This window comes from Pelophylax lessonae (genome assembly GCF_965119305.1).
Source record: "Pelophylax lessonae genome assembly, chromosome: 2".
NCBI classification, from domain to species: Eukaryota; Metazoa; Chordata; class Amphibia; order Anura; family Ranidae; genus Pelophylax; species Pelophylax lessonae.
Window position 1 is genome coordinate 177,159,035 of NC_138769.1, and position 20,836 is coordinate 177,179,870.

General features: G+C 49.0%; 1 protein-coding gene across 1 annotated transcript in view; it reads left to right on the plus strand.

The window, feature by feature from the left end:
• POLA1 (DNA polymerase alpha 1, catalytic subunit) overlaps positions 1 to 20,836 on the plus strand; it is a 1,022,539-nt gene that overhangs the window by 54,559 nt on the left and 947,144 nt on the right. The window contains exons 7-8 of the mRNA XM_082247055.1: positions 10,107 to 10,211; positions 10,688 to 10,862. Of these exons, the coding sequence (XP_082103181.1) occupies positions 10,107 to 10,211; positions 10,688 to 10,862 (280 nt within the window). The remainder of the gene's footprint in view (positions 1 to 10,106; positions 10,212 to 10,687; positions 10,863 to 20,836) is intronic.

Below are 20,836 nucleotides of genomic sequence, written 5' to 3' on the forward strand. Positions count from 1 at the left end.
TCTTTCAGATTCCCAACAAACGGGTGGTACATCTTCCCAACCGTCTACTTCTAAGTCTGCAGTGTCAAGCGATTCAGAAGATGAGGGGGAGAGTGCTCTCTGTTCCATCAGGGATTCAGAGGAGGAAGAGAAGGAAGAGGTGGCTAGTTCTTCCAGATACAAATTATCCTTGGAAGAGGTTGATGAGTTGCTGAAAGCGATTTACACCACGTTGGAAATCGCAGAAGAAAAGGTGCAAGTTTCACTTCATGACAGAATGTACCAGGGCCTTGAACAGACAAAGCGCAGGGTTTTTCCTGTTCATAAAGTCCTTACGGAATCTATTGAAAAAGAGTGGAAGGACCCAGAGAGGGCCCCTTTTTTCTCTAAATCCCTAAGAAGGAGATTTCCGTTTGAAGAGGATACGGCGCACCTATGGAACAAAAAGCCCAGAGTGGATGCTGCTTTTTCTCAGGTGTCTCGCCGCACGGATTTGGCGTTCGAAGACATGGGTGTTCTGAAAGACGCCATGGATAAAAGGGCAGATTCTCTCCTTAAAAAGGCTTGGGACTCCTCTACGTCCAGCCTTAAGCCGGCCATGGCCTCCACGGTGGTAGCCAGAAATCTTGAGTGCTGGCTCGAACAACTTAAAGGGCATGTGGAGGCTGGAACAGCAAGGAAAGGTCTCCTGGATTCATTTCCGCTGCTCCTAAAGGCAGTAAAATATATGGCCGATGCTTCTGCTGAATCCATTAAAATGTCTGCCAGGTCAGCAGCCCTCGTCAACTCTGCCAGGAGGGCGGTCTGGTTGAAAACCTGGACAGGTGATTCAGCTTCTAAGGTGAAACTCTGTGGTTTACCTTTTGCCGGTGACTTGCTTTTCGGGCCTGAATTGGAAGCAATTCTTGACAGAACGGCGGATAAGAAGAAGGCCTTTCCGTCAAAAAAGAAATCGCCTCCTAAGAAGAGATTTCGTTCTGTTCAACAAACCAACAGAGGTCGTGAACAAGATCAGAGATCAAGATGGACCTCCCATAAAGGCAAAGGGAAAGGTGGAGTCCTCTTTAGACCACCTGACCAGGCCAATAAAAGCAAGTGACAACAGTCTTCCAGTGGGAGGAAGGCTGTTATGGTTCCTCCCACGTTGGGAAGAGGTATCCGCAAGCCCCTTTGTAAAGAATATAGTGGCTCAAGGATACAAGCTGGAGTTTTCGGAGACACCTCCAAGCAGATTCCATGTTACTCCCCTTCCAAGGGATCCGGAAGAGGCTTCCTCAATGATGTCTCTTTTACAAGAGCTGATTCAACAGGAAGTGATTATCCAAGTCCCCGAGGGGCAACAAGGCCGTGGGTTTTATTCTCAAATCTTTCTAGTAAAAAAAACCCTCAGGCAAGTACCGAATGATTCTAAATTTGAAAATCCTAAACAGATCAATTCGGTACAAGCACTTCAGGATGGACACCATTTATTCAGTGACCAAACTGTTGTCCCCAAACTGTTTCATGGCATCCTTGGATCTGAGGGACGCTTACCTGCACATCCCAATAAATCAGGAGTGCCAGAAATTCCTAAGGCTGGCGGTCAATCTCGGGGAATCGGTCTGGCATCTGCAGTTCAGGGCCCTCCCCTTTGGCCTCTCATCTTCTCCAAGGGTGTTTACCAAGGTAATGGCGGATGCCCTAGAGCCATTAAGGCTGAAGGGTATTTCAATTGTCCCTTACCTGGACGATCTGCTAATTTTTGCAGAGTCCAAGAGCCAGGCGTTGGTACACCTTCAGGAGACTCAGGACCACCTAGAGAGTTTGGGGTGGCTCATGAATTTGGAGAAGTCCAGCTTGATTCCATCTCAGCAGATAAAATTTCTGGGATACAGAATAGATTTGGTTCTCCAGAAAGTGTTTCTACCTCAAGAAAAGATCGAGAAGACTCAGAACGCAGTTGCTCGATTACAAACCAATCATCAGGTTACTGTCAGGGCGGCCATGGCAGCTTTGGGCTTGCTCACAGCCGCTATCCCTGCAGTACAGTGGGCAAGACTGCATTCCCGTCTTCTCCAGAGAGACATTCTGCAGAGTTGGTCATACCCGGAACATCTGGAGAAATCCATCAGAATCTCCACGAAAGCAAAGAGATCTCTGTGGTGGTGGAGGAATTCCAGAAATCTGGAAGAAGGTCTGCAATGGACTTTCCAGACGAACAAACGTCTGACGACTGATGCCAGTTCGTGGGGTTGGGGAGCCCACCTGGAAGGCCGGACAGTGCAAGGGACATGGTCCAAAGCAGAGTCCAGGAAATCATCCAACTGGCGGGAGTTGAAAGCCATCCTTTTGGGTCTTTGGTCCTTTCAACAGACAGTCAAGGGCCATCATGTGCAAGTTCTGTTGGACAACATGACAGCAGTGGCCTACGTGTCAAAGCAAGGAGGCACAAGAAGCAGACAGCTATCAGATCTGGCAATACAGCTACTCTCCTGGGCGGAGAAAAATCTAGCCTCTCTGACAGCGGTGCATCTGAAGGGGTCACAAAACCTTCTAGCAGATCTGCTGAGCAGGAAAAAGGTGTTGGAATCAGAATGGAGTCTGAATCAAGAAGTATTCATGCAGATCGTGGAAGTCTGGGGTCTTCCCCAAATAGATTTGTTCGCTTGTCAACAGAACACCAAAGTCCAAAGATTCTTTTCCCTACACAGGGAGGATCAGGACTGGGGCTTGGATGCTCTAGCCCATCCATGGGACTTCCGTTTGTCTTACGCATTCCCTCCATTCCAACTGATTCCGTTGGTTCTCAAAAAGTTCAGGGAAGAAAAGACCAACCTGATTCTGATTACACCTTACTGGCCAAAGAGACCTTGGTTCGCCCTCCTGCTGAATCTTGCCTCAGAACCTCCCTGGAAACTTCCGTACAGGAGAGATCTTTTGACACAGGGGAACCTAGTGTACCCAGAACTGGACCGCTTACAACTGACAGCGTGGTTACTGAAGAAGACATCTTGAGAGCCAGAGGCCTGTCAGAAAAGTTATCTCCACCCTTCTCTCCAGCAGGAAGAAGGTGACTAGGGATATTTACTTGAAAGTCTGGAGAAAATACAACTTTTGGTGTTCCAGCAGAAATTTTGAATTAAAAAATTTAATTTCAGTGCTTGAGTTCCTCCATGAGGGAATGGAGAAAGGACTAGCAGCAAGTACTTTAAAGACGCAAGTAGCGGCACTTTCAGTTTTTTTCGAAAAGACTTTATCCCAAGAGACTCTAATCATTCGTTTTTTCAAGGCATTAGCCCGCAATAGGCCGATAGCCCTTAAAGTATTTCCCAAATGGGATTTGACCATTGTGTTACAAGGTCTAACTAAGTTTCCTTTTGAACCTTTAAAAGAGGCTTCCCTGAAGAATTTAGTTTTGAAAACTATCTTTTTGATAGCAATTACCTCGGCCAGGAGGATCAGTGAGATCCAGGCCCTCTCAATTTCAGACCCTTTTTTGACAATTTTTGCAGATCGAGTAGTCCTAAGAACGGACCCAGCCTTTCTTCCAAAGATTGCTTCATCTTTTCATAGATCACAAGAAATTGTCTTACCATCTTTCTCCTCAACTCCTAGTAATACTCGGGAAGAATCCTTTCATACCTTGGATGTGAGGAGATGCTTACTTCAGTTCCTCCTGGTAACTAAGGAATTTAGAAAGACAAATGCATTATTTGTCATCTTCTCAGGGTCCCGTATAGGAGAAAAAGCATCAAAGAGCACTTTAGGCAAATGGCTCAGATGGGCAATTGAACAGGCTTATGTAGCTCAAGGAGAAGAACCTCCAGAAGGCATCTTGGTGCATTCTACAAGGTCTGTGGCAACCTCATGGGCTGAAAGGGCCGGTGCTTTGCCTGATCAAATCTGCAAGGCAGCTACCTGGTCCAGCTATTCAACCTTTATTAGACATTACAGGTTGGACTTGTTGTCAGCTCAGGATCAAGCCTTCGGCAGAAAAGTTCTGCAGGCAGTGGTCCCACCCTAAGTGTAAGTTACTCGCTTATCCTCTCCAGGTGCTGTCCTGAAAGGCGATCTGAGAAAACCTTAGTTACTTACCGGTGACGGTATTTCTAAGAGCCTTTCAGGACAGCAGCAGCTACCCCCCCTTGGTTTTGTTTATAATATAATTTGTAAATGTTTAACCTGTGGTAGTTTGTTTTCCAGCATGTCGGAGGCTACTCTATGACTGAGGCATGGTGGAAGAGGAGGAGTTTTTATTTGCAGTGTTTCCTGTGGATTGGGTGGAGCTGCGCTCTCTCCAGGTGCTGTCCTGAAAGGCTCTTAGAAATACCGTCACCGGTAAGTAACTAAGGTTTTCTCTTACGTCCTCCGACAGTCGCCGCCTCTCCATATTCGTCACTATGGGGTAATTGACCTTTGCTCCGTAGGAGTAGCTAGGCAACAGAATGTCAATATTAAAGCTTTTAACATATCCCACCCCCAGGGGGTTGTCCCCTCAGTCAATACCCTCCTGCTTCCTGTATCCATACCTCAGTTTCATTGTCTAGCTTTCAGGAGTTAGCAGGCTGTTTCTGTGCTGGGGCTTTTTGTCTCAGCCTTTATCTTCTTTTTGATTTTATTTGAGTGTTTTTATCTCTATCTTTACTTAGCTGTTTGTTTCAGCTTTAGTTAGTTCTTCTGATGAAGAGGAGCACCAGAAGGAATCTTCTGTGGTGGCTGCAGTCCCCGGCGGTGTCGGGGGCCAAGTCTTTGCGTCCGCTTTCGTGTACGGTGATCACCACGGATGCCAGCCTGTCGGGCTGGGGTGGTGTCCTGGGCGTTCTGTCCGCCCAGGGTACTTGGTCGGAGGGGGAGTCCTCCCTTCCGATCAACGTTCTGGAATTGCGGGCGATAAATCTCTGCCTTCGACGTTGGACGGACGAGCTTCAGGGCCGTCCGGTTCGAGTGCAGACGGACAATGCCACAGCGGTGGCTTACATCAACCACCAAGGGGGCACCAGGAGTGCCCGAGCGGCTCGGGAAGTAGCCGACATTCTGTCTTGGGCCGAGACGCATGTCCTGGCAATCACGGCGGTTCACATTCCGGGGGTGGAGAACTGGCAGGCGGATTATCTGAGTCGCCAGACTCTGGACCAGGGGGAATGGTCGCTCAACCCGGATGTCTTCCAGATGTTGTGCGCGAAGTGGGGTCTCCCAGATGTGGACCTGTTTGCGTCTCGTCTGAACAACAAGGTGGGAAGGTTCGTGGCAAGGACGCGCGATCCTCGGGCGGACGCGTCAGACGCGTTAGTGGCTCCGTGGCATCAGTATCGACTGATGTATGCATTCCCACCAATTCAGTTGCTATCCCGGTTCCTTCGCAGGTTGTCCTCGGAACCGCTCACGGTGATTCTGGTGGCGCCAGACTGGCCCCGCTGGTCTTGGTACGCAGACCTCGTGAATCTGGCGGTCGACGCTCCATGGCGTCTGCCTCTTCGAGAAGATCTTCTGTCTCAAGGACCTATATTCCATCCTGCTTTACAGTCGCTGGCTTTGACGGCCTGGCTGTTGAAACCGAGGTCCTGAAGGATAGGGGTCTCTCCCCGGAGGTCATTCATACTTTGATCAACGCTAGAAAGGCCTCTTCGGGGAAGATTTACTACCGTGCTTGGAAGGCCTATTTCGCCTGGTGTGAGTCCAGGGGGTATTCCCCCCGCTCATACTTGGTGTCTAGGGTGTTGTCTTTCCTTCAAACGGGTGTGGACCAGCGTTTGGCGTTGGCCACGATTAAGGGTAAGATTTCTGCGCTGGCCGTTCTTTTTCAATGCCCTGTGGCTTTTGATTCTTTGGTCAGCACCTTTGTTCAAGGGGTGCGACACCTGGTCCCTCCTCGGAGGGAGCCTTTGCCTCCGTGGGACTTGAACCTTGTCCTGTCCGTGTTACAACATGCTCCCTTTGAAAAGATCAGGGAGATCTCATTGCTTCTGTTGTCTAAGAAGGTCGCTTTTTTAGTGGCGATCACTTCGGCTCGCAGAGTGTCGGAGCTGGCAGCCTTGTCCTGCAGGTCTCCGTATCTGGTGCTTCATTTGGATAAGGTGGTCTTGCGACCTAATCCTTCTTTTCTTCCGAAAAGGATCTTGGAATTTCACCTCAATGAGGATATTGTCTTGCCTTCACTTTGCGCGAAGCCTAAGCATCTGAAGGAGGTGGCCTTACATTCCTTGGATGTTGTTCGGGCGATCAGGGTTTACCTGTCAGCGACTAAATCTTTTCGCAAGACGGATTCTCTCTTTGTCCTTCCTGAGGGACCTCAGAAGGGCTTGGCGGCGTCGGCTTCTACCATCGCCAAATGGATCAGACAGACTATTGAGCAGGCATATGCTTTGAAGGGAAAGGTTCCTCCTATGCCTGTGAAGGCGTACTCTACCAGATCTCTGAGTACGTCTTGGGCCTGTCATCATCGGGCTTCTGTGGCCCAGGTGTGTAAGGCGACTTGGTCGTCCGTTCACACCTTCTCAAAGTTCTACAAAGTGGATGTTCAGGCATCGGCTGATGCTTCCTTTGGCCGCAAGGTTCTTAGTGCGGCAGTACCTTAGGGTCCCTTGTCTTTTTGGGCCCTTGGCTGTTTGGGATGTTTTTATCCCTAGGTTATTTTGTTCTTCCTGGGTTGTTGCTCCTGTTGAGCAAAGTTTTTTTTTCATGCTGCCCAGCTGGTTTCCTTCCTTTGGTAAGGTTCCGTTCTCTACTGTGGGTCCTGCGTTGCCTTAAGCGCGGTTGCGTTTCCCACCCCTCATGTATACACTGCTTTGGGACGTCCCCATAGTGACGAATATGGAGAGGCGGCGACTGTCGGAGGACGTAAGAAAACTGAATTTTTGTAAAATCTTACCTGTAAAATTCCTTTCTCTGAGTCCTCTGACAGTCGCTGCCCCCGCCCCTCTTTTGGGGTTTGTTTATGTACTCTACTGCTATTCTACTGAAACTGAGGTATGGATACAGGAAGCAGGAGGGTATTGACTGAGGGGACCACCCCCTGGGGGTGGGATATGTTAAAAGCTTTAATATTGACATATTCTGTTGCCTAGCTACTCCTACGGAGCAAAGGTCAATTACCCCATAGTGATGAATATGGAGAGCCGGCGACTGTCGGAGGACTCAGAGAAAGGAATTTTACAGGTAAGATTTTACAAAAATTCAGTTTTTCTCTTTCGTTCACTGATGGACACAGCTCCATGTCTTCTAGACCATTGGGCTTATGCTGCTCTCTCCAGGAGTAGGACTGGGTACGCCCCTGAGGCAGTCCCAGAAGGGTATACCATCACTTCCTGCTATAGGACTTCCGTTTTTTTCTGGCCAGTCTGGAGTAAGGACCTGGCTCTCTGCTGGGATCTGTAGTCCTGGCACTCTTTTTTTTTTCCTTTTTTTAAATTAAATTTTTTACTTTTTTCTTTTATTTTTGTTCCTGTGTGAACTACAATCAACAGCTGAACTGGTCGACGCACTGGATATCCTAGATCCTTATGTTCTTCACAGTCTGGCCTGGGAGCAAGACCCAACTATTAGCTCCTTGCTAGTTTGGCCGTGACATAGCCCCACTGGACAGGGGCTGGCCAGCGAGTGAAACTCCTCGCGAGGTCCCTTAGCCCTGGTCACGACAGCAGTCCCGATCAGTCGCAGCTTACCTCTGGCAGCAGCACCCCCATTCCAAGATGGTGTGGTGGACAGCCAGGAGTGGTTCCCACTTGGTTCACAGGTGTGGTGATTAGTGTCCCCCCTCTTTTCTTTGGGGAATGCTGGGGTGGACGCATGCCCTTCCTCAGGTTGGAAGGTCCCTTCCTTGTCCTTCCCTCATTTCCCCCCCCCCTTGCTGGCGGGTTCCCCTGTAATGGTCCCCCTTTGGGGTGCACGGGGGAGGGGTGCCCCTTTTTAGTGATGGGCTGGAAGGCAGTGGGAGCGAGCCGCCGACAGCTCCTTTCTGGTGTGCCTGCAGCAATGACTGTGCGGTGGGTCCCTGTGGGGGCTCTACCCTGGTGGACTAAAAGTACCTCAGGGTCCAGTGGGGTCCTGGTTGCCGTGCGGCTGCGTAGCGCCTCCATTTTGTTGTGGGTTGGCTGTATTCAGCCTCGGGTGCCATGTTTGTGTAGTCCCGCGGCCATGTTTTTGGAGTTTCCCATTATAGTCGGGGGAGGGGGGGACAAAAAAAATAACTTTTTTATTTTGTACAACAGTGTGACCTCCTGATTTTATCATGTAGCACCTGGAGTGAGTATCACCACCTGATCCACTCTCAGAAGCTGCTGGACCCTCTGGCTCTGTCTGCCCTGGCAGCCATGACGGCGTCCCTGCAGTCACTTGTGTCAAAAGTTAATATGGCCCTGCACAAGCAGCCTAGCAAGAAGCACCCCCCCCCCCCAAGCCTCCACCTTTATCCTCCGCCTCCTCAGTCTGAGGTGGATTTGGCTGCAGAGGACGCGAGTCAACCCTCTGGGTCTACATCCACACACCCTGAGTCCTCTAACAGTGAGGATAAATCCTCTTCTACTGCAGCCGCACATGAAAAGGCCCTGGTGGAGGCACTGATTGTGTCAGTGCGGGAAATTTTAAAGTTGGACTCATCTGAGTCGGTTACGCCGGTGCAGTTTGGCACCCCCAGATCATCCAAGGTGACTAAGGGGTTTCCCTTTCCTGCCTATTTTGATGAGATTGTCGCTAGTCAGTGGGAATCCCTAAAAAGAACAGTTGGAATGCCGAAGTGTTTCGATAGGAGATATCCCTTTTTGAGGTGTCTCTCTTGAAGAAAGCGGACGGTTCCACTGACAGTGGACTCAGGTTTCGAGGTTGAATAAGGCCACACTTTTGCCAGTGGAGGATTCCCCATCTTTTAGTACCCTGTGAACAAGAGAGCTGAGGCTCTGGTCTGATCCCTTTTTCACCATGGCGGGCTTAATTTTGAGGCTGGTATTTGCTATCACCTTGGTTTCCTTGACTTAAGCAGAATGGGCAAAAATGTTAATGCTAGGCTCTGGAAGAGGATCAAATTCCTCGTGAGCTGGCGGATCTGTTGGGCTACAGTATAGCGGATCCATGGACTACAGTACATCTGTGATGCATCCTTGGATGCGGCCCCTTTTGGCTGGCAGAACATCTGTGAACAGCAGTGATCCTTCGACGCATGACTTGGTTGAAGTAATAGTCGGCTGACCAGACTTCTAAAAAGGTATTGGTTGATCTCCCTTTTGTAGGAGACCGTGTGTTCGGTGTCTTCATGGGAGGAGATCATTAACGGTCTTATGGGGGAGGTAAGAGTATTTTGCTTCCACAGGTTGCTAAGGGCAAGGAACCTAGTTGTAAACATGGTCCTTGTTTCTTGGCTCACAAGCGACCCTTTCGTCCGACTGGATCACAGGACAAGGGTTCAAGATCCACCTGTACCTTCGCTGGTGGCTCCAAGAGACCCTGGACTGGTAAGTCAAAAGCGGGCTCTGTTGGTTCCACAGCAGACAACCCTTCCTCAGCCTGAAGAGGCGCCCTCAACCGTATTGGGGTGGGGGGACATCTTTGTTTATTTCCGAACCCGTTGACCTTTCTCATTCAGGGCATATAGGTTCAAGAGTTGATTTGGTCCGGTTACAAGATCGAGCTTCGGTCCTTGCCTTCGGCAAGGTTCTTTCCTTCCAACCTACACCTGTCTCGTGATCGGCTGCAGGGCCTTTACGGGGTGGTGCATGACCTGTTGGCACAAGGAGTTGCGCCGGTTCCAGAGTCGGAACGTTTTCAAGGCTTTTATTCAAATCTATTTACTGTTCCTAGGAAGGAAGGCAAGGTCCGCCCGATCTTGGACCTCAAGGCTCTGAACCACTTTGTGCGGGTTCAGAAATTTCAGATTACTGATTACTGAAAAGATACTGAAAAGATTACTGTACACAGAACTCAGACTTTGGTGAATAAGGGTGTTCAATTTTTCATCTTGCACAATTACTAGGTTTTCTGGACACCTTTAGCCACTTACTGAATAATATAATTTCACTTTTTGCCTAGAATTGCTCATTAGGAATTCACTGACTGTAAAAGAAGTCAGTCTATAAACTAGTTGCAAACTTTTTTTTTTTTTTTTTTTTTTTTTTTTTTATACAATTCTTTTTTAATTCTTTTTTAACTAATCTGCTTAGCCTGCACAGATAACTCCACCACCAATCGTGACACTAAAGAAGAGAAGGCCTGCTGGTGCACCGCTCAACCCTTTTTCCGTACCCACTGCTTCTTCAGCGCCTAAGGTACCAATCACAACTTACAATTTAACACTACCATTTTTTAAGTGATCTTAAAACAGTGCAGAATATTAAGATGCCTAGAAGTATCTGTGCTAATCTTTACGTTTACCCCTTACGGAGCTTTTTTTGATTACAGGCCAAGGCTCTACACTGAGTATTGTATTCTGACCAGGTTTAGGTTGAGCCAAACCCTGCCATTATGCTACCAATTGCCAGAACTTAATTTGGCAGTAAATATTTCGGCATGAGATGGAGCTTGGAGCAGTGGGGCTAAACTAGATTTGGTCAGAAGGTAAGTTCCTATCTTCAGACTGTACACGGGAGTTCACAGGAAAGACATTTGTGGACTTTGACATAGGTATTGGCAAACATACAAGGTCCCTTTGCTTCATTCAGTACTGTTAAGAAATGTGCCAGGTCAGTTTTCTTTTAGGTCAACTGATTCTTTTAAACTGTGTTTTGTGTGTTTGTTTTTGAAGGCCTCTCCAGCAAGTGTTAGGAAAGTGTCCAATGTGGTAAAGCAAGAACATATGTCGGTTTCTCCTTCAAAAAAACCCTACAAGTTATCTTCTAAAAAAGTGGAGATGAAAAAAGAGCCTATTACAGAAACTGAACACAGTGGAAGTATGAATAAAGTGGAGGAACCATCAAATGGTAATTCATGCATGGCCTAAGCATATATTTTTTAGTAAATTAAAGTTTGAATTAACAGTGTGCAGAAAGAGTTTACAGCTTTGAATTTCTGAAAGAAATGTAGATGAAGGTTCACTCTGTGCAGTTGTATATTTACTAGATAAACAAAAATGTTAAACAAAAATGTATTTGAGTGCTTGCTATGTGGGAAAAATATTATTTATAAGAGTGATAAAAATCAATGTGATCCAAATCCCCACAAATTTAGAACAAGAATCACTAATAAGTGATTATTAAGTAAAGGACTGCTGCAGAAAATCGCCTATCTGGGTAGGATGTGTAAACTATACAAAACAATATAATAAACCAAGAAGTTTGGTTTATTATATTATTCAGTAGGAAATGAGTTGTATAAATTGTTGATTATGCTCTGTTTACACAGATTAAGTGGATTGTATTTTGATATGTATTCATGTTTGGACGGCGCACTTTAAAATTTTGTAAATATGTACTAGATTGTGTGAAATATTCTAGACCAGGGGCCTCCAAACTTTCTAAGGAATGGACCAGTTTACTGTCCTTCAAGCTTTAGTGGGGCCTGACTGTGTCCATTAGGAGTAGAAAATGCCCAGGCATCAGTGCCTCGTCATTGGCTTTAACGGGTGGAATAGTATCCCATTGTTGATATCAATGAGAATAGTGCCTGATTAATGGTGTCCGTAGGGGGAATGGTGCCCCATCATTGGTTTTAGTTGGTGGAATAGTGCCCCAAGGGCCAGCTAAAGTCAAGCAAAGGGCCACTTCCAGCCCCCGGGCCGCAGTTTGGAGACCAATGCTCTAGACAAAAATTATATTACATCGTATTTTCAGGTGCATTTTGCTTGCATTTTGGACCACTTTTAGGGGCTTCCAGGTTCATTCACAGGAGCTTCTGACTTTGTTGACCACCTTCTAAGCTTCTTCAAACTGGTTTTGCTTTTTCATAGACTTGTATAGGGAAATAGAAGTTCTGATAGGAACAAAAATCCTTAGCGCAGCGTTATTTTTTTTTTTTAATTCTTTGATACCAAAAGAGTTAATGTGCAGATAAAAAAAAAACACCTGTGTCATAAACACTTGTATAGGGTGCTACAAAATTTTGTAGTTATGACAATCATGCACATAAGTAACAAAAATGAGAGGCATTTGCAACATCATACTATAGTTTGCAAAGACCTAGTAAGATATACAATATAAGCAGACGGGGAGGAAAGTGATATGGTAAGCAGGATACGAGAAGATAATCCCCCCCCCCCCCCCCCCCGAGACGGTATTGGGGAAGATTGTAGTGGTGTCTTTAGGGCCAGGTCTACCATAAGTATAATTTAATTTATTCTGTTGAATCGCTGTTTGGTAGGTGAAGTGAATTATTTCCAAACTGCGGGTATGCATGTAGGAGCCGCATTTAACATATGGACACAGCGCTCCATAAATCATAACCAGTGGGTTATATTGCTTCCTCCAGGAGTAGGACTAGGCAGAACAAAAAAACATCTGACTATGCTCATGGGCCACCCTCAGCTGGTATATAACCCCCCTCTCTGCTCTAGGCTCTATCTGTTTTTAATTGGTCTAGTCAAGAGTAAGGACCTAGGCTTCCAGCTGGGATCTCTGGTCCTAGCAATTTTCTCCTTCCTTACATCTTTGTTTTCTCTCGGGAGATCTACAATCAACTGCCGGGCTGGGCGACGGGCTGGATAACCTAGATTCAGTGGTCGCCCAGCTAGCTAGCGCGTGCAGACTGCAGCTAACGCGCTAGGTCGGCCGTGACATAGCCTCACGGACAGAGGCTTGCCCGCAAGTTAAATGTCTAGCAGGGTCGCATACGACCGGGCTTGGGGTCTGAGACGCAGGAGTCCCTTGGCCGACAGCTCCCCTTCTTCGGTAGCGAGGAGATCTGTCTGGAGCATTACCCGCACCATGGAAGGGTAATTACAGTCCCCCCTCTCCCCTTTTTTTTTTTTTTTTTTTTGGGTTGGACGCGGGTAACCTCCAGGGACGGTCGGACCTGCCTGCAGGTTCCCTCTTCTCATCCTTAACCACTTACCGAAAACTGATCTACGTCGGCAGACTTTGCGGGGGTATACCGGGATCTAGCTAGAGGCACCATCCCGGTTCCGTGGTTAACAGCCGACGGTCGGCTTTCCATTGGTAATGACCGATGTGGTTACCGGGTGAGTCCCCCCCCCCCCCCGCCTTCCGCGACTTTGCTCGGGGCTCCCGTCCCACTGGGAGCCCCGAGCGCGTCCGCTGGCTGGATGGAGTCCCGATCAAAGCCGGAAACTGCTTCGATCGGGTCTCCGATGACGTAACTCGGAGGCGGCGTCCATGATGTCACTTCCGGGTTACTTTGCTGCAAAAGGCGACAGATTTAAAAAACGGCTGTATGCAAAAATGCCGTTTTCGGCGTTTTGCAAACATTTAAGTGTAGTGGAGGGGTCTAGGGTTTTTTAGACCCTCGATCCCTCCATAGAGAGTACCTGTCACTGCATATTGGCGTCACAAGGGATGTTTACATTGCTTGTGACAGCAATAAAAGTGATCAGATATTTATTTTTTTTAAAACCTGTAATAAAGTTAAAAAAATAAATAGGAAAAAATAAAACCTTTCTCTTACGTCCTCCGACAGTCGCCGCCACCTCTAAGTCATCACTATTGGGTATTGACTTCCGCTTCGCAGGAGTAGCTAGGCATAAGACTTAGCCAAAAGAACAAAGACATTTGCATATACACACCCATGGGGGCTGTCCCACTGGTCAATACCCCCCTGCAGTGAACACTCCCAACTCAGTTTGTTTATGCTTAGCGTCAGGAGTAGTTAAGCTTTCCCTGTGCTGGGGCTCCGGTCTCAGCCTTCTGATATTTTTTATTTGATTTTCTTTCAAAAATGTCCGTTTTTTCTTTGTTATACTAGCTGTTTCTTTTGTCAACTTTAGTTTTTAGTCGACTCTTCAGATGAAGATGGATTCATGCGGAGCTGGGAATCGGACTGGCCGCCCTGGTTCTCCAGGGCAGAGGGTCAGAGGGACCGCCATCGAGCGTTCAGCCATGGTTCGTCCTGGCATTATGAACGACCCATCCCTGCTCGCAGCAGGGATGCAGCTGTGAGGTGGCTACCTCACTGGACACATCTGCGATATGCAGTGTAATGTCCTTGGCAAAACGGCATTCCCTGTCAGATGAGGACAGAGGCTTTCCGTTCTGAGAGGCACCCCACGCCATCTGGTACAGGTAAGTACTTCTGTGTGGGGCCTCTGTCTGGGGTGGCAGTCCTGTGTTGCTGTGTGTCCCCCATGTCTGTGCTGGTGTGGGGCTCCCTATTGCAATCCCTGTGGGGGTCTTCTCTATACGTGCGGTGTATATATTTGGGAGCCCCTTCCCCTGTGTCACTTCGGTGTGTGTTTGGGGGTGCAGACGTGTGTGTGTGGCGGTCGCAGCGGGGAAAAACCGCGCAGTCCGCCATCTTTACTTTGGGCAAGCATGTTGGCTTCACTGTGGGCTGATTTACATGCTGTTTTGGCGCCATCTTGCGTGTGGCAGAACGATCGTTCCATGCAAATGTCGGCGGCCATTTTCCCGAAGTCTCCCATTCAGTTCTATGGGCAGCCATTTTCCCTGGGTCATTTGCAGCTTATAGTTAAGCCTCTCATGACCTCACTTCCTTTTCCTCTGAAGCAGCGATATAGGTGGTAACACTCTGGGGCTCTGCAGACTGTCTCTTCCATAACCTTCTGTTTTGTCATTTCTGGCTCAGTTTTCTTCTCCTATTGGGGGTCTTTTGTCACTGTTCATATAGCGGTGGGCTGCGCACTCCGCAGCGGTTTTAAAGGGACAGTACCCTTTTATTGCACTGTTATTTTCACCTTGGGCAATGGAATCTCAGGACAGCAAATTCCCTCCAGCCCTGGTGGGGGACCCCAGTCCTGCTGTGGCCCCTGTTATGCCTGATTTGGCCGCTGTAGTGGCGTCCTTGGTGTCCAAAATGGAGGTGCTGATGGCTGAACGTGCTGCTTGGAAGAGGCCCAGATTATCTCTCTCCTCTGTTTCAGATGGTGATATGGCTGCTTTCAGGGTCTCACTCATCCTTAGACCCGCTGGGGTCTGAGAGGGGAGGTGGAGGGGGTTGATGTTTCTCCCCCGGGGGTCGCCAGAAGAACGCGCGACCATGGATGAGTTGATTTTTTCTGTAAAAGAAACTCTGCATTTGGAGGATGAGCCCAGTCCTCCGGGCATTGTGTCCTCATTTGGGACACACAGGACCCGAAAGTCGGCGCGGGTTTTTCCCCGCTGAGTTTCATTACACTGTTAATGAAATGTGGCACACTTTAAAACGTCCATTCATGGTACCTAGTCGGTTTAAGTTACTTTATCCCTTTGCACCGGCTACGGAATCGCGATGGTGTGTGCCTCCACAGGTGGATCACACTGTGGCAGTATTGAACAAGGCTACCTTGATTCCTACTGAGGAGACCCCGGTTTTTCGGGATCCGGAGGTTGGAGTCTCTGGCCCGCCATTCCTACACGGTGGCGGGTTCCTTGCTCAAACCTGTTTTCGCGTCCATTCTGGTGGCTCAGGCGGTGGCTGGTTGGACTAAGGTGCTTAGGAGCAACCTCGTGTCTGATTTCTGTCCCACCTGCCAGGCTGGATATGGTGGATCAAATTCACCAAGGAGTCATGTATTTGTGCGATGCGGCCTTAAATGAGGCCCCTTTGGTAGCACGCCTATCTAGTGTCGCGGTGCTTAACCGTCGACTGATCTGGCTGAAGAGTTGGTCGGCTGACCAGACGTCACGGAAAACAGTTGCTGATTTTCCCTATGCTGGTTCTTGCCTTTTTGGCGAGGCGTTGGATACCTTGGTAAAAGGCGTCACGGGGGGCAAAAGCACAAGGTAACCAGAAGAAGCCCTGGACAGGCAAACAGAAGTCCGGCAGTGCCGGTGCGGCGGGTCAATCCGCCTCGGCCTGAAGGGGCGCCCTCACCCGTTTCAGAGGCGTGGGGACGTTTGCGTGGTTTCCTCCAACCTTGGCTGCTCCGAATACCGGACAGGTGGGTTCAGGAAATCATTCGATCAGGTTACGAGGATCGAATTCCTTTCCCGGCCGGCGGACAGATTTTTTCCCCTCATATCTTCGACCCCAGGGTGCCTGCAGGACCTCCTTGCCAATGGGGTGATTGTCCCGGTGCCTCATCGGGACAGGTTTCGTGGTTTTATTCCAATCTGTTCACTGTGCCCAGAAAGGAGGGCAAGGTGCGTCCTATTCTGGACCTGAAAGCTCTAAACCGCTTCGTATGCGTTTGAAAGTTCCGTATGGAATCTCTCCGCTCGGTGGTGGCCTCCCTGAGTCCAGGGAAATTCCTGGCCTCTATAGACCTGAAGGGATGCGTACCTACACATCCCCATTTTTCAAGGGTCACCAGAGGTACTTTCGGTTCGCTATAGCGGAGGACCACTATCAGTTTGTGGCATTCCCTTTTGGTCTCGCTTCGGCTCCAAGGGTCTTTACAAAAGTGTTTGCGCCTGTTCTAGGCCTGCTGAGGGCTCAGGGCATTGCGGTCTTGGGATATCTGGACGATCTCTTAACCTCCCTGGCGGTATGATTCTGTCAGGAATTCTGTACCAAAAGCGGTACAATTTTTTTCATGGAAATTTGGTGTTATGTATTATAGGCCTACAATTCTTAGTAATTACTGACTTAAACCTGACCAAAACAAGACTCTAATGGACATCCCAGATGTGATAAATTTGAAACACAAGCGCATGAATTATAATCTAATCAATAATATAATATATATATATATATATATATATATATATATATATATATATATATATATATATAATAAATGTTGTGTGTGTTTTGTGCAACTTTTAACGTTTGAATTTCCCTCCCTAGTTCCGCTCCCATGCAGCATTTCTGCTGCAGGGAACGGAACTAGGAGGTCATCACACCGACTGAGGACGGACGAGCGGTGCGGGATCTCAGACGGCTGGCGATCTCAGCAATGGGAGATCATCGCTGGATCGCCAGGAGAAGGTAAGAGACCACTGCGCGCTCTGCCCATCCACCCCGAGCGTGACTCGGGGATACCGATCCTAGCACAGAAAACCCACCCCGAGTCACGCTCGGGGTTACCGCTAGGAGGGTTAAGATCGAGTGTCCGCCAGGACCTACTGCGCGATCTGTCCACCACGGTACAGACGCTCCAGGAGTTCGGATGGACCATCAACGTACAGCAAAGGTGTTCATGCCAGAGGACAAGCTCCGGACCTTACAGGACGAGATCTGGTCCCTCAGGGACAAGCCATCCTCGTCACTCAGGACCTGCATGCGGTCCCTAGGGTTGATGGTATCGGCCTTCGAGGCTATACCCTTTGCCCAGTTTCACACACGGTCTCTTCAAGCGGAGATCCTGGCCAAGTGAGACAGACTACCTCAGTCCTTGGATCTGAGTGTCTCATTGAGTCGCCGGACCAGAATGGATCTTCTGTGGTGGCTTCAATCCCCGGCTGTGTCAGAAGGAAAATCCTTCCGTCCGTGTCTGTGGACGGTGATTACCACGGATACCAGCCTGTCGGGCTGGGATGGAGTCCTGGGCACCCTGTCTGCCCAGGGCACTTGGTCGGGGGAGGAATCCTCCCTTCCGATCAACATATTGGAATTGAGAGCGATCAAACTCTGTCTCTTCCAGTGGTCGGATCGACTTCGGGGCCGTCCGGTTCGGGTACAGACGGACAATGCTACCGCGGTGGCTTACATCAACCACCAAGGGGGCACCAGGAGTGCCCGGGCGGCCCGGGAGGTGACCGACATTCTGTCTTGGGCCGAGACTCATGTCCCGGCAATCTCAGCAGTTCACATTCCGGGTGTGGAAAATTGGCAGTCCGACTATCTGAGCCGCTAGACCCTGAACCAGGGGGAATGGTCCCTACACCTGGAGGTCTTCCAACTGCTTTGTGCGAAGTGGGGATCCCCGGACGTGGATCTGTTCGCGGCTCGGCTAAACCACAAGGTGGAAAGGTTCGTGGCAAGAACGCGCGATCCTCTGGCAGACGCCTCGGATGCGTTGTTGGCCCCTTGGCATCAGTATCGTCTGATGTATGCCTTTCCTCCGATTCAGTTGTTGTCCAGGTTCCTTTGCAGGTTAGCCTCGGAACCGCACCTGGTGATTCTGGTGGCGCCGGACTGGCCACGCCGATCCTGGTACGCCACCATTGTTCACCTGGCAGTGGCACCTCCTTGGCGGCTGCCAATGCGGGAAGATCTACTGTCTCAGGGACCGATCTTCCATCCTGCTTTAGTCGCTGGTTTTAATGGCCTGGCTGTTGAGACCCAGGTCCTGAGAGACAGGGGTCTCTCCCCTGAGGTCATTCCTACCCTGATCAATGCTAGGAAAACCTCCTCTGGTAAAATTTATTGCCGTACCTGGAAAGCTTATTTCGCCTGGTGGGAGTCCAGGGGGTTCTCCCCTCGCTCGTACTCTGTGTCGAGAGTGTTGGTTTTCCTCCAGTCGGGGGTGGACCAGCGCCTGGCGCTGGCCACGATAAAGGGCCAGGTTTCTGCACTGGCTATTCTTTTCCAACGCCCTGTGGCGTCTCATTCCTTAATTTGCACATTCATTCAAGGTGTGCGACATTTGGCTCCTCCCAGGAGGGAGACTTTACCTCCATGGGACTTGAACTTGGTTCTGTCCGTGTTACAGCGTTCTCCCTTTGAGGACATCCGGGAGATATCGTTGCCTCTGCTGTCTAAGAAGGTTGCCTTTTTAGTGGCGATCACTTCGGCTCGCAGAGTATCGGAGATGGCGGCGTTGTCTTGCCGCACTCCTTACTTGGTAATTCACAAGGATAAGGTGGTCTTGCGACCACACCCGTCTTTTCTTCCTAAGGTGGTCTCTGAGTTGCACCTTATTGAGGACATTGTCCTGCCTTCGCTTTGAAGCCTAAGCATCCCAAGGAGGTTGCATTGCATTCCTTGGATGTTGTCAGGGCGATCAGGGTTTACCTGTCGTCCACTGAATCCTTTCGGAAGACGGATTCCCTCTTTGTCCTTCCTGAGGGACCTCGGAAGGGCATGGCTGCGTCTGCAGCGACCATTGCCAAATGGATCAGACAGACCATTGAACAGGCCTATGCTTTGAAGGAACGGATTCCACCCTTCCCTGTTAAGGCGCACTCTACCAGATCTTTGAGTGTGTCCTGGGCCTACTGGCATCGTGCCTCCGTGGCCCTGGTGTGCAAGGCTGCAACTTGGTCGTCAGTGCACACCTTTTCCAAATTCTATAAGGTAGATGTTCTGGCATCAGCTGATGCCTCCTTTGGCCGCAAAGTTCTCAGTGCGGCAGTGTCATGAGGGACCCTTGTTTTGTTGTGGCTCCCTGACTGTAGGGGTTGTTTATCCCCTGGGTTATTCGCTTTCCTGGGCTGTTGCTCCTGTTGAGCCTTTTCTGTTGCCCAGAAGGTTCTCTTACTGTGCGTGTAAGGTTCCTTTCTCTGATGTGGGTACTGCGTTGCATTTTCTACGGTTGCGTCTCCCACCCCTCATGTCTACACTGCTTTGGGACATCCCAATAGTGATGACTTAGAGGTGGCGGCGACTGTCGGAGGACGTAAGAGAAAACTGAAATTTTGTAAAATCTTACCTGTAAAATTCCTTTCTCTGAGTCCTCCGACAGTCCCCGCCCCTCTTTTGGGGTTTTTTCTTGTACACTTACTGCTATGCTACCAAACTGAGTTGGGAGTGTTCACTGCAGGGGTGTATTGACCAGTGGGACAGCCCCCATTTGTGTGTATATGCAAATGTCTTTGTTCTTTTGACTAAGTCTTATGCCTAGCTACTCCTGCGGAGCGGAATTCAATACTCAACAGTGATGACTTGGAGGTGGTGGCGACTGTCGGAGGACTCGGAAAGGAATTTTACAGGTAAGATTTTACAAAAATTCAGTTTTTTAGCCGTCACCGTTAGCTCGCGCACGAAAAAAAAAAGTATACGGAAGTCGAGCCGCGAATGAAATCGCTGTTCAAACCACACATGTGAGGTATAGCCACGATCGCAAGAGCAATAATTAAAAAAAAAAAAAGCTACACTCTAACTCTAAACTGGTAACCATGAAAAAAAAATGTAAAGCGTCTCCTATTGAGATCTCTATTGACCATAGTTTGTCGCCATCCCACGGTTGTGCGCAATTTTAAACCGTAACATGTTGGGTATCTATTTACTCGACGTGACATCTTTCACAATATACAAAAAAATGGGCTAACTTTACTGTTTAGTATTTTTTAAATGTAGTGAAATGTGATTTTTCAAAAATTTTCAAAAAAAATTGCGGTTTAAAGACCGCTGCGCAAATACAGCGTGACAAAAAATGCTGATTTTAACTTGTAAACAAAAAGTGTCCGAAATAGGGCTGGGGCTTAAGTGTTTAAATCCCTCACTGAGATGGGCTTCCCCCCCTCACTCCCATTTCCCCCTGTCTGGACCTAGAGTCTGGTGGGGGACCCAGGACAGAGATTGCAGCGCTATCCCCCACTCTCTAAGGGTTCTGGGATAGTGTGTGTCTAGCCCTGGTAGTCTGGAAGGGTCCCAGTGTAGGAGACCCCTAGGTGCATGCCCTGCTGTTTGAAGTGTGGGTATGGTGCAGGGGGGTCCCAGTGCAGAGCGCACAGCAGAGTCTCCCCTAAGCCTGTTTCCTAGGGGAGGGGGCTGGGGGGTCCCAGTGCAGAGGGTGCAGGAAAGATCCTGGCAGCATGCTTCAGTGTTTGTAGCGGATAGTGGGCATTTTCCCTTAGTTTGGCTGGTCTCCGGGTGGTGGCCATGTTTGTGTAGCCGGATGATGTCACGGGGGCCATTTTCCATTAGCCTGAAAAATGCTTGAGACAACTGAAGCCTAGTGGGGATGCCGAAGCTCCTAATCTTCCTTCCTCAGTTTCCTCCTTCCTGTGCCTGGGATATAGGA